Source organism: Lygodium microphyllum, chromosome 10 (genome assembly GCF_053477565.2).
Source record: "Lygodium microphyllum isolate KBCC chromosome 10, Lygodium_microphyllum_v1.1.10, whole genome shotgun sequence".
NCBI lineage: Eukaryota > Viridiplantae > Streptophyta > Polypodiopsida > Schizaeales > Lygodiaceae > Lygodium > Lygodium microphyllum.
Genome location: NC_141144.1, coordinates 94,173,925 through 94,188,325, shown reverse-complemented (window position 1 = coordinate 94,188,325; position 14,401 = coordinate 94,173,925). Strand labels below are relative to the sequence as shown.

Below are 14,401 nucleotides of genomic sequence, written 5' to 3'. Positions count from 1 at the left end.
TGGCAATTCTTCCCAAATGAGCTTCCGAATTATGAACCTCAAGGATTATGAATGTCTGCTAGGTATGGATTGGTTAATTCCAAATAATGCCCATATCCATTGCAGAAAGGGCCAAATCACATTTCAAAACTCAAAGGGAGAACAAGTAACCACTTAGGGAGAAGCATAAACTAGATCCTGAGGAAGGGGAAATCCGAGAAGACTATTGGAAGATATCGCCACTTATGCTAATTTTTGCCTTGATATTATTATTTTTGGAAGGAAAAGATTCGTCTTGGAAATAAATTTGTTAAAATTTTATGTATAATGCATTCAAAATAAGATGTTCATGATTGTAAGTTAGGTACTAATCTTTCCTAAAATCATCGAGCTAAAAGATGGATGATCGGGTGCAGATCGTTGACTGAGGTAGTATGAGGCAGTGTTCTTAATGGTGCTAAACCTCCCCAAGACCAGCATGAATAAAACCTACTCTAAAGGGTTTCTTTTTTGTTTTGCATTAGTAAGTATAGACCAATCATGATGCGAAAGGTCTTGTCGTAGGGAACTCTAGTCAGCAAGAGGAGGTGATACCATTGGGCTCTAGTCATAACCTCCTAAGGCTCTTACGAACTGCCAACTACCATTCAAATTCCAGATAGTATCCTGGAAGTTCCAATACTAGTTTAGGAACTGAACTTGGAGAGAATAATACTTTGGGTTGACATCATTTCTAGCTAGAAAAAGAAAACATTGTAAAAATTTATTTTTCTTAAAGGAACTATTGAGAAGGGATTTCTTTACTCTATTTTTGTGTTGTGAAATAAAGGCGTGTAACAAATTTGTATCAGGAGATAATTCAAAGAAGCTAGTTTTATATGTTTTGAACCTAAGGTGGTAGGTAATTAGGTAACTAAAAATACTCTCTCGAGGAAAGCGAGAGGATGCGGATCCAGACCTATGGTTGGGTGGTCTTGTAAGCTGAGAGATTTCCTAAGAAGGAATAAAAATCACATTTTTATGGACCATTAGAGATCAAAAAGCCTGACTTGCATTACTATGGAACCATGAGCAGAAGGGATCAAAGTGCCACACTTCCCTTCGTCTTCCATTCTCTTTGAACCTAGCACAATGCAAGCCTATTTCAGTCAGCAAATTCTACAAGGGGTGGAAACTCAAACCACTGATGCTAATCAACTGTTAGGAGTTGATTTGACCAAAAAGACTCTGATCGATCTTCATGGGAATGGCCAGAACTTCCACTGTGGGGTGGACTCAAGCGATCCTAGTTAGCAAACTCCAAGGGTTTTCATCAAAATCCCAAACAACATTTTCAAGGACATCTCTTGATGGGCTACTAAGAATGTATCGTCGAGAAAGCAGCTCTGGGTGGCGGGCACGTTAGAGAACTCTAAAGGTTGCCTCTTCTCATCAATATACATCTTCATTAGATCTTGGGCCTTTTAAGATTTATCTTATATTTATGAATAAGGGTCTGCATTCTTTTCAATTCTTCTTTCCCATGAGGGTTGATCTTCTCACTGAAAATGATTGTGGATAAGGGCACCTTCCAACTATGCATAGCCTCAAACATTAAAATTCCAATACTAGCACGGGCGGAGTTATTATAAGAAAATTCAGCCAAATGTAACCATGAATCTTACACATGCTACATATCATGACAAAAATGGCGAAAGTAAGTCTCCAACCACTTATTTACTCTTTCTATCTAGACATCGGTCTATGGATGATAGGCTATAGAAGAAGCCAACTTAGCATCCATGGAACTGAATGCCACTTGTAAAAAGCTACTCATAAACTTAGTATACCTATCGTATATAATCACATGCAATAATCCATGTAATCTAAAGATATGCTCCATGAACTGACTAGCCGCTTATAAAGCAATAAACTGTGTCTTGGTAGGAATAAAATGGATTGTCTTAGTGAGTCTATTCACTACTACATAGATGTTATTCTATCTCTTTTTGGTAGTAGATAAGCCATTAATGAAATCCATGGTAATATGTGCTCAATTTCCTTCAAGGGTAAGCAATTCATTGTCAGTCCACTACACAAGAGTGTGTTTATGAGTCAAAGCTTCCATCTCGGAGCCTAATTCACTTGTGTGACATTTGGTCTTAATGTCTGGTACCTCATTAGCTCACTCTTCCTCTTTCAACCTCCGTAGCCATGCTCTAGATCCGACATTTTTTACAAAATGGCCACTATATTTGGTCAACACTATCTTATCCACAAAGTTCCCTCTCAATAAAACCTTTTTGTCCATTGGTTACTTGAGGATGCATGTCCATATAACTAATGGGGTTTGAAATATTAGAGACACTCCTATTATAATTGATTTGAAACTTACCTAGAGGAATAGATGGTTGACTTCTAGCTCCCGAAGGAGGATTTGACTCATGAATAAGCTCATTAGTCCTAAAAGAAGTCTTTGCAATCTCATAACTGGTATGTGTTATACCCTTATTGCCAATAATACTTGGTTGATGATTATGATTTGATGACTAAAAGGACTGTTTGTCTCTACTCTCTTTGTCTACCATTTATGCTACCACAAGCATAGATATTTGAGCAATAAGCTTATTTAATGAATCTTTAATAACATAGGTAAACTTCTCCAAGGAATTCTTAGTAGAGTGGGCCATCTCAAATCTTAGATTAAACCATCTGTTCAACCACTGGATCTAGTTTAGAGGCTAACTCCATATGTCTGATAGAATGCCTAGTCTCATGGTTACAAAGAATGGCATTGAGTATACTATATGCAGCATACTCTTGAGATTCTTCATCATCGTAATATACCTCAAGTATTATCTCATGTTTTTCCTTGAATTGTTATTAAGCATTATCATTATCCTTTTAGCTATTTTTACTCATTGATATAGTGCAGTCCTAGTAGACCTCCTCTCATTAAAATGGCTATATTTTTCGCTTCGATATCAAAGTCAAGTACTTTTTTAAGAAAAACAAAGCGAACAAATAGCTCTTCAAGATGAGCTATAGCACTCCACTTCAAAATTAAAATAGAATATTTTTAAAATACTCTTTTTTTTGTTACACAGATAGTCCTGCAACTTGTAAAAGCATTGTTTTGGTCTATCAACCTCTCTTAGGTCCAAACTAAGGTCTCCAAACCCTGTGGTACCTTGTATATGACTTGCAACACCCTATATAGGCCTTGGAAAATTTTTGAATTACTTTGCAATACATATAACCATGTAAAAAGTACCCCGAAATAAGTTCCAATTCACTATTTGACTAAAATACCCTATGCAAAATCTATAACCAATATGTATAATCATTGTAGCTAATCAATGAGGCCCTGATCAATGATCTTCAATTGAAATATTTGGGTCTTCAATGAATCCACTCATGGTACCTAATGGTTACCTAATGGTGAGGGATATAACAGCATGGTAGGCTCCCTATACATGACTAGTTGAGTATTTGACTTTCATGCATTGTAATATGGAAGAATAGGCTTTTGGATTTTTGAGAGATTGATTTTTCATGGGGATACAAATCTTTGTAAACTATTGTAATCTCTTTACATAAATAAAATGGTTCTCGTCTTTTGCCAAAACTGCCTTTGTATAGTTGGAAGGTTGAAACGTGTTAATAAGAGTTTCCTCGTGCAACTTGGAAATAATTAATTGTTTAAAATAGTTTTCATTTCTAAATTTATGGTTAACATATTTACGATAATGTTTCTTGGTAACACACTCATTTGGGAGAGTGCAATAAGTAGCTCATCTTGGTAATTGGTAATTCGTAAAACGTATATAGTTAATGAGCTGCCTAGCAAAACATTTCTTTTGTAGTCAATGGGGTGGCACCTTGAGCTCATTGCTATGGGATGTCTTGAACCATTGCCACCTCCTATGTTTGTACAAGGCATACTTTGCTGCATCAACTTCATCAAGGTGCATTGTGTCATTATAGATAAAGACAATGACATGACCACATTGCAAGTTCTTAATTCAAAAAGGTCGCTCTTACTACAATTGTGCACTTCCAAGTGGTTTAAGATCTACCATCTTGTACTCTCAAACATGGAGAATGCAATCACAAAGATCAAATTATTGGTTGGAAACTTGGATACACTTATTAAAGAAGATGAGAGAAACCATAGTCAATGCATAAAGTTATCTAAAGGTATCATTTGCAATCTATTATCCCATACTAATGTAATGTTCATTGAAGAAATTCCTAGGCCAAGGCCAAAGCCCGTAGAAGTTGCCACCTCTTCTTTAGTAGAACTTAGCATAAGAAAAGCATTAATCCCCACATTGGATTCTTTGATTTGGATGCACTATTTTTAAATATGACTTGGGACACTCCCAAATAATTGAAATGCTATGACCAAAACTCTTATGTAGATGCCTTTATTTCATGGGCTATTTGAACTTTACTTACACTCTTGTAAAGAGCAACCTTGAATGTATGGTGTCTTCATACTTGTCGCACCTATTCTTGTAAAATTGTGGCTTTTACTGCTTGGAGAAGAAGATATTTTCAATGCTTCAAAATATTATGTTGGCTTCGCACATGAAGGATCTTCCTGTCTCTTTAAGACTACAATTTCTAATCGTCCTCTATCTATGGTTCTATTTGAAGCTAGTAGATGTGGCTCACCCTCGAAATATGCGTTTCCACCTAGTTCACAAAATTGAATAAAGGTAGGCATGACTCTAATTTTCTATATGGGATATTCAACTATGTGAGACCATTCATAAAATGTTGTGATTTGGTTGGTCACAAAGCTAAATGTAGGAACAACTAAGTTTTATGATTTGATCATGTTGTTTGGTATGGCATGCACAATGTTGACATAATATTCCAAGTAAGATCTCTTAGAGGCTCCATGATATTATGTTTTAATGGCGTGCCACTTAAGTATAGTATCCCTTGTATTCTTATATTTTTTAGAAATGGTCTTAAATGCAACAAAGAACCTTATGATTAATAATGATTCTCAAAGTATCCTTGGGCCTATTAAGGGTGAAGGAGTCAAACTCATTGAAAGTTGTTTCTTCTCCATATACTTAAGTGGCACGCCATTAAAACATAATATCATGGAGCCTCTAAGAGATCTTACTTGGAATATTATGTCAACATTGTGCATGCCATACCAAACAACATGATCAAATCATAAAACTTAGTTGTTCCTACATTTAGCTTTGTGACCAACCAAATCACAACATTTTATGAATGGTCTCACATAGTTGAATATCCCATATAGAAAATTAGAGTCATGCCTACCTTTATTCAATTTTGTGAACTAGGTGGAAACGCATATTTCGAGGGTGAGCCACATCTACTAGCTTCAAATAGAACCATAGATAGAGGACGATTAAAAATTGTAGTCTTAAAGAGACAGGAAGATCCTTCATGTGCGAAGCCAACATAATATTTTGAAGCATTGAAAACATCTTCTTCTCCAAGCAGTAAAAGCCACAATTTTACAAGAATAGGTGCGACAAGTATGAAGACACCATACATTCAAGGTTGCTCTTTACAAGAGTGTAAGTAAAGTTCAAATAGCCCATGAAATAAAGGTCTCTAGCATTGAAAGCAATCCCTCCATAAAAAGAGGCTCACAATCTTCCTCTTCTAGAAGTAAAAGACCATAAGGTCAATATAAGTTTAGAAACTTTGGCTCAAACATCACTACAATGTCAACTTGAAAATGGATAGGTACAAAGACCAAGGAGACCAAGGGCAACCTAGTCAAAGCTAATTGCAATACATGAAGACAAAGTTGGAGATAGCATGGACAAAATGACAGGTCGTGGATTAAAAAAGCTATTTTTAAGGTAAATGATAAAAGGAAAAAATAAAGTTAGTCTTAGTTAATAGTCCAATTACTTTTCAAGACAAGCTTTCTCTTTCCTCTTTTCTTCAAGCTCTTGTTGAAGCTTCTATGGTAGACAACAAGAATCATTTTACTTAATCAATAGCCACTTCCTCTTTCTTTGCAACTATGAAGCAAAGATTCTAAATTTTTTGAGCATCAAGTAAAGCACCATAGTGCTAGCATTGATTGAGGGATTGCTTCAAGAATGGGCCCAAAAATTTGCCGCAACTTACACTAATTTCAACAACATCCATCATATTCTTCAATTTTTTGAGCATCAAGTAAAGCACCATAGTGCTAGCATTGATTGAGGGATTGCTTCAAGAATGGGCCCAAAAATTTGCCGCAACTTACACTAATTTCAACAACATCCATCATATTCTTCAATAAGTATTACTTAGTTCTAGGGTCATCGGTGAGATTAGCACTCTTATTAAGCAAGGCAACATATTTTTCAAGTTTTTGAGCTCTTTTTTTAAGCTTCATTAAACCCTAGCTATGGCAAAACAAGGCAATAGTTTCAATGGTCAAGAATCTTGACAAATCTCACATGATTACTTATCTTCTTGGTCTTGAAACTCTCTGTTTGGTTATGGCTTACTAATGGCAATAAGATTAAGCCATTTCTTAATCTCTTCAAGCTTTCTTCTCTCAATGACCATGGATATCAAATTATTGCTGAAACTTCTTTAAAAGCCTTTAAACTCTTCAAGAAAAGCTTGTATCCAAGGCCAAAGGACATTGTTCAAGCAAACATTGAAGTGATAGATTGAAGAAATTGAAAAACTTTCAACACATTGAGCTTCTTAGAGTACATAATGGAGTCTATTTTTCAAGTGTTCAAGAGTACTCAAGCACATGTAATTTTTGGGATCTTTTTATTGTATCTCATCTTATCTGCTTGCACTCAACTTTCATGGTTTCCTCGCTTCTTTATTATCTTACTAGTCTCTCTTTCCTTCCCACTCAATCCTACATACCTTACTTTCAATGCTTCAAGATATCAAAGTGCTTCAAAGTCTATAATCAACCATGATGTGAAGCCTACGCAAGGTGACAATAAACTTTGAAATAATTAAATAAACAAATGGCAAATTTTCATACTTATGGACCTTTTGAAAGGTTAAAAAGAAATGTATACAACTAATCATGTATCTTAGTGCACATACAAAAATGCAAAGATAAAGAATGACAATATCATAGTATCTGAGGATATGGATGATGCAATTATTGAAAAATCGAATATACAAGCTGAATTTGAAGAGCATGAAAAAAATCTTGATCTCAATCAATATTATCAAGTTGCAAATGGATTTCCATTGGACCCTGGTGGACATGTTCCTTTTGATCCTAATGGAATAGATTTCCCTCTTGCTACCACTACCCTTTGTTCTATTTCCACGGATCCTAGGACAAATTCAAAGAGCCCTAATACGCTTTGTATGAGGGACACCATTCATGGAAGAGATTTGTTTAACTTGATAAACAATGGTAGTGCCCATAATTTTGTGAAAACGTGTAAAGATAATTCTCTTGTGCATTGCATGCCTTCTTGCAAAAATAAGCCTATGACTTGGAAAAGAAGAAAAATTGCCATTAAGAAAATAGAAATCATTGTAAAGATGTTTTACTTATTCAATCATTTTTTTATTTTGAGGTTTGTATTATAAAGAAAGTAGTTCAATCCCTCTCCACTAAAAGCCCCATTATACCAAGGTAACAACAGAATAATCCTATAATCCAGATTGTTGATGATTGCTTGCAAAGAAATTCGGTGAGAGAAAAAAGTGGTTCCATTGCCGAACGTCATTGTGTTTGTAATGTGCTTTCATATTTCACAAGGGCAATGGAGTCTCTAAGCGAAGGACTAATTTCGATGGTTGATAAGGGAAACATCAACCTTTTTAGACATATTTAAACATGCTACTCCGAGTAGAGGTAGATTCCCCTCCAAAATAGGCAAGATCCCTAGCAGACCCTCAGCTTTCGTAGGCGTTCATGGGCATATGGCTAGCCAAACATTGAACCCATGCAGAGTGTCATCTACCTACAGTCCATAGTATTAAGGATAAAATGATTAGTCTTAAGATCGAAGAGCCCCTATCGGCTGTACTAGGAAACCATTCTAGCCATCAGACCTGGTGGCAGGCTTTTCAAGTCATTAGAGCGGTTGTCCTCTAAACAACTGCCCATAGACGCTTGCAGTGTGCAATTAGCCCCAATCATGAAGTCTTGTGTTACAATTCGCCTCTAATCTGCAAATGTTTATTCCGTAGCGTTTCAAATTTGGGGTGTGTATTACAATGTGCCAGCTAGGTCTGTATTCACATCATCCGCGCTCTGGGAACTCCTAAGGGAAAATATTTGTACAGGTTACGCCCATGCAGTATGAGTTACCACAGCACCTATACCTACAGAAAGAGGGGCGCAGAGCATGAGGGGAAGTGCAAATAGCTAGGCGGTTGAAGAACCTTTGCCGATGTGAGATAAATCTCTCTTTGGGAATTTCCAGAGCTAGTGATGAAAGGACTGGATAGAAAGGGACCCTTTAGATCACTCTTCCTTCGACAGAGAAACGTAGTTGACAGGAGCACATGGGCGAGGCCTCTCCTTCCCGTCTTTTCCAGCCCGCACAGGAGTCACTCCATTCTTCTTTGGCGCAACGTCTGTATGGAGCAATGCTGTCCCCATTGAGAGACGCCGATTGGGAATCACGGTAGGAGTATTGCCGTTGGATCGTACACTAAGACCCTTTTTGGCACTCAGTGTGTTGTGGGGACTCTGCCTTGATCCAAAGAACGGCCCTTGTTCTGCCGCCAGCTGCCCTTGTAGCTTCTTTTGATCCTGAACCAACACGAACCAAAACAAGTGAGCCCTGGGGCTTTGATTTAAGAGCACAATTAAAGATCAACACACAAACAGTGGTATATTCATCTACAAATTTACCTTCAATTTCCTCTTCTCTTGTTCTTTTTCCTTCCTCGATTTATTATGGTCGTCCAGAACTTCCAACAAACGCATCTGATACCCGCAAGAAAAGATTTGCATTAGCCCAGAAATACGGCCGAATCGGTTAATCGAATGGAGATTTTTATTAATCTTACCCCATCGTAAAGGAAAGGCACGCAATGTTTGTCTTCCCATGTTTTAGTTTTTGTAATCAACGCCTCCATCATAGCTGCAAAATACGACTGAAACTCGTATAAGATATTGAATGTATGATAACGAAAGCAGGTTTTGGATCGAAGAGGTAAACCTGGCAGCTTCTGGATCGTGATTCGAGCTCGTTCGGCACGCTTCAGATTTATGTGGGCGCCTCTAGTCGCACTATACCGGTTTTCGTCCTGAGAACAAAAGACATCATCCTAATTATTCAGAAAGAAAGATATGCTTTAAACAGTGCTGTCGTGGCTGGCTCGACGAGCACGGTGAAAGTTTGTTCGTTGCTTTACACAGAGACAAAGGGAGTCAGGCACACTTGATGCTGAGTATACCCTGTTATATTCTTCCAGCCAGATTTCTTCTTCACATGCGGACATCCATTTCTCCAGTTTTTCCAAGATCTCTCTTCTACTGAGAGCCTCCTCTTTAGCAGCTGCTAATTTCTTATCCATACACTCCAAAAGTTCCGAGGCGTCAAACAGACCTTGAGACAGCAATCGAGAGCGCTTCACCTCAGTACAACTTGTCAAACGGAAGGATAGCATTGGCTAGAAAGTTTAAACATAGATATAGATAAATACCTGATTCGAATATGGCAACAATCTTCTCTTCTGTTGAGTCAGGATCTGGCACCATATGAGCATCCTTGTAAATGTCATCTATTTCCGCCTGTTTTTTCATGACAAGCTCTCTCATTTTACTGGCTTTGAGTTGCTCTAATCTATGTACTTCAGCTTCAGCCTGCATTTGGAAGGAGCAAGTGCAAAATTGTCTCAAAATCACTACTCGTTTCAGTATATGCAACCACTAGACAAAGATGACAACCACTTGGCCACCAGAATTAAACCTTCTTCACGTGATCCATTGAGAGAGCTCCAGAGATACAAATTTCGTTTTCATGAGCTCCTATGACACTCGTAATGTGCTGGAATTCGCCATGTTCGTCTGGAGAAATATCCAAGAGAGTCCACAGTTCAACCAAAAAAGCCCCTAAATCTTGAAGCTGCAGGGGATGCGAAGATGTTAGTTGCAGGGCCGCAATACTTTAAGACGAGGTCCCGTGCTTAAAATCTAGTCATGCTCACCCGCCGCAGGCGCTGTTTTTGCTCCTTAAGCAGAAGTTCCAAGGCCGAGTTCAGTCCAGAAAGAGTCTCGTCGCTGATGCTTTTCGATTCACAAGGAGAAGGATCGCCCAGGCTGGGATGCACTTCAGTAACGATCTTCTTGAAATCCATGGCAAGAATGTTACAGAGATTCTGGATCGAGTTGATGCAATCTGATAATTTTTGAAGCCTAGCAGCCTGCAAAAAACGCCATGAAGGATTGATACTCGTATCCCGTTTCAGTTCTAGCAAGGGGTACAGTCCAAGTGAGTACCTTCTCCTTAACCAGGGAATGTAAGTAGACTCTACATTCCTCGAGCTTTGCTTCAGAGAGATCATTCTCATCGACAGATGCAGACGCAGTCGCATGTTTTGGATCTGAACCGGCGAATTCAGCTTGGAAAATTTGTGTCTGCGCTATTACGTCCAAAATTTGTTTGAGACGATCTTCTTTCTTCTTCCGCAGTTCTCCCAGCTGCGGCTTAACTGCCTCAAGCTGCTCCCTCAGTGTACTCTTTACTTTCTCACACTGTCAACCCCAAGCCGTTTTGTACATTTCAATTTGTCTTTTCATAGATACTTATGCATGTATGAGATCGTTCCATTCAACAACTCCTGTTGAACTCACCCGTGCAAGGACTGAGCAGAAAAGAAACACTACCTTGCTTACCTTCGTTAATCCAAGGGACCGAGCTCCTAGAATTGAGACTAGAGATGCAATCTCTGCCTCGGCATCGGCTATCTCTTGGCGGAGAAGGGCCTTTGCACGACTGGCGTGACCTACTTTTCTCCTGTAAACTTCTAGGCATTCTTGCTCAAGCTGGAGAAGAATTTTGTCTCTCTCACAATTAGTCTCGCCGACTTCATCCCAGATCATCTGTGAGCATAGGGATGGTAGAAAAGTTGAGATTATAAATCTCTTGCCAGTAAGGAATTACGGCGTCGAGAATCAAGTATCTGGCCACTAAGAAATGAGTTAGAACGTCACGAAAACCAACGAACCTGCAACTCACGAAGCAGGGAGCTACAAGTTGTATCTGCTGGAATGTCTGCCAGATCAGCCATGACCTCTCTCTTCAAGAGTAACAGGCGAGCCTGCGCTTACGATTATGCAGCCGATAAGACGACCTCCATGTATAAGGTTCTTTTGCTCTGGAGAAGGCAAAACGATAAGCAAAATGAAGCGACAAACTACCTACAAGATCTTGAAAGTTTTCAAAAAAGGAAGCAATGGATAAAAGGAGAAAATTTCACATGGCGCATGCACGAAACAAGATAATGCAACCTTGCTTGAAGAAAGGTGGAGTGCAATTGAAGCAAATCCACTTGATGAAAGGAGTTCGGAACTTCTAGCGTGAAGTTGGCGAACAATTTTGCCTTCTCTGGAGCGGGACCGATCATTCCAGGAGTGCAGAAAGGAGCTCCACATACCAGACTGCAGTGCACAAAAAAGACGGGCCTCGAGGAACATAAGGATAAGGCAGGAGACGTACCTGTGCTATGGCGTTATAGAGGGGACGGCCAAGATTTCTCGGTTGAATCTATACTCGTGTCTGAGAGCTTGAAATGTTGGAGCCTCGTACTGCGTTTTTGAACACTGTCTCTGACGGTCTCTCTCGATCTGTGCGTGCGCGCGCGTGTGCACTGTGTATGTTTGCACCCGGGTGGGGAGGAGAGAGAGGCTGTTACTAGATAGTAGAGTTCTCTCGCTGTTTGTGGAAGGAGACGTTGACGTGGCATACGCCGCCGTTTCCCGCCCTTCCACCGTCCGTCCAAACCATGTTTTGAAAACAAGCACCACCCGGTAGTACGCACGTCCTTTTCCTTAATTTAATTCGCTACCTGGCCTAACCGCGCATTGTGTGATTTAGAGAGGCTTCACACGCGGGCTGTGACACAACTCTCTGTGTGTTTTGTGTGTGCCGAAAGGGAAAACGTGTATTTAAGGGCCATGCAAGGTTCGGGAAAAGACGGGGTTCGCTTCAACGTAGAACTTGTTCACCTTGGCAAAAATCCTTCTCAATTCTTTGGAAGAAAGACATAAATCCTCTTCAAATTTCTCTAATATAGTTATATTTGTTAAATATATGTATACGATACCGTCTCAATAGGGGATACTTCCTTCTCAGATGATGATGAAAAGGATTTACTTCCTCTTCCTCAAAAAAAAAAAAATCGAACCCTGGGGCCATGTCGCACTGGCACTAATAGGGGCAATGATGTTTCATGTTTCTTCTACCCCAGCATTACGATCGCACCTAGGGTCTATGCATTTATGGGAGCAGAGAATGACAAGTAGGTACCTGACAATTTGTCAAATTCTGGGGGTAGGATTGGTGATGAAGTGAACCTACCATTCAATGGAACCAATGAGAATCATATTTGTGCTTAATCCTACAAACCTTGGGTTAGGAACACCCTTCTCGCAAGGATTTGTAGGGGTTTCTTAGGGGTTAGCAAACCCCTCTCTCTCCATTGCCACAAGGTGCAACCATATGGTAGCACCACTCGATGCAACCCAGCTCTAATAAGGGAGGAGGGACCTCCAACAAGCTGTCATCTATTGAGACAAACAAGATAGTTGAACAGTTAGGAAAAGGAATCCTTCATTCGACGTCCCTTTTATTGTAGATGTATAACAACATACCACGTGAAGGTCTAAAAAATTGATCAAATGGATGTGGTCCCTTCGTGAATGTGTTGTTACACATTTGGGAAGCCACAATCCACGAGGTTGTTTTTGTGAGACAAAGGGGGAGCAATCATTCTAAAAATAAAAGGATTGTGTGAGTGAAAGTAAGCAATTGTGCTAAAAATAAAGGGAATCATTTGGCCTACCTTAGAGCTCGGTTGCCTCTCGCTTTAGCAGGGTAAAGGGGTCAATAAAGTGACGGCTCCCAAAAGCAAAACACACCCTACTCCAATTGAGTGACAATTTTGAGCAAAAGACACCATTTTTTTCAACCGCTCAACATTGTAATACAAATTTTTTCATATTACATATAGGCTTATTGTGAGTCAAACAATCGAGCCATGTTAAAATTTTAATATTTTAGATGTTTTAAAACCTTAAAACAATGCATCCTCAAATGTCACTCTATTGGCCCCTCACTCTCATTCTTTTATGAACCCTTCATTTCTAACTAGGGATACTTGATAAAAATATCAAAATGCCCCAAAGTTTTTTTCCAAGCTCCATATGATATATAGAGTTGCACTATTAAAAAATATTTATGTAACTCACTTGAAAAAATAAATTATAATGAAGGATTGTTAGATGACACTCTATTGGCCCCTTTACCCTAGGGGGATTGGGAAAGCAATTGACTCCACTATAACCCAACCATTCAGAGTAAGAGTGGGGGTAGTGGGGTTTTCTTCCCCTCACTAGTGCTTCTAAAAATACATGTACTAATGTTATGCTAATAGTAACCAATCCCATTTGTCAACAAACTAAAAATTCAATCATGTTTCTTACTTTATCTCTACTACCCCTCGAGTGGCCCAACTCTTAACCTTGACATTATCAACGTGTAATCAAAAGCAATTAACAATTGTCAAACAAAAGTGTAAATCATTGATCATTATGATACGTTTACGTAAACTTCAATAATCAATCAATATAACGAAGCATGTCAAGACCCCATTTATAGCATTGAAACACACTATCCTAAGCAAAAGTGAATTTTCTTTTCATAGAGAAGCCCACTACAACCCCCCATCACAAGGGCATCACCAATCTCAAAACTACAACAATATGAAAAGGTATAAGTTTATGCTTTTAAAAAGCCAAATCAATTTTTACAAAAACTTATGCCTCAATGTCAATAGATCACACCTTCCAAAGGAGTCATGATGTAGTTTCATGAAATAACTGTATATTAGAAAATATACTCAAATCCTTTGAGAAATAATTTTGAAATCATGCAATATCAAGAGTAATACAAATAATCATATCTCAAGTTTTATTAGGTAAACTTTATATCTAGGATATCAATACTCACGCTTTTGTTTACATGTCCATATGCCCCACGCAATTACATCAAGAATTTTCTAAAATGTAATACCCAAATCTTAACAATGGTAGTCAAAATTAAAATGTATATCAAAACTTGATGCCATTATTTATAATGCATCTCCTTCTCGTCGCCTAATTTGACCTAACCACTATTTTTTAACCTATTTTTATTCTATAATTGTATTAATTGTTATAGGAAAGGTCTAACACATCAAGACACTAACTTATGCTAAATTCTACTTATCTATCTTAAATATG

General features: G+C 38.5%; 1 protein-coding gene across 4 annotated transcripts; it reads right to left on the bottom strand.

Moving 5' to 3' along the window:
• Window positions 1-7,607: 7,607 nt before the first annotated feature.
• On the bottom strand, window positions 7,608-11,866 carry LOC148030295 (65-kDa microtubule-associated protein 1-like). 4 transcript variants are annotated; one of them, XM_087686580.1, is made up of 12 exons: window positions 11,380-11,866; window positions 11,128-11,277; window positions 10,787-11,002; window positions 10,400-10,654; window positions 10,108-10,323; window positions 9,870-10,025; window positions 9,604-9,763; window positions 9,355-9,506; window positions 9,117-9,204; window positions 8,965-9,038; window positions 8,807-8,881; window positions 7,608-8,704 (listed from the first exon to the last, which is right to left on the bottom strand). In XM_087686580.1, the coding sequence occupies exons 2-12, from the start codon at window positions 11,188-11,190 to the stop codon at window positions 8,414-8,416; spliced, it is 1,746 nt and encodes a 581-aa protein (XP_087542706.1). In that variant the 5' UTR covers window positions 11,191-11,277; window positions 11,380-11,866; the 3' UTR covers window positions 7,608-8,413. The 4 variants fall into 4 exon arrangements, with proteins under 4 accessions (XP_087542706.1, XP_087542705.1, XP_087542704.1 ...); XM_087686579.1 differs by having other exon boundaries at window positions 11,411-11,866; XM_087686578.1 differs by having other exon boundaries at window positions 11,619-11,866.
• Between the last annotated feature and the right edge of the window lie 2,535 nt (window positions 11,867-14,401).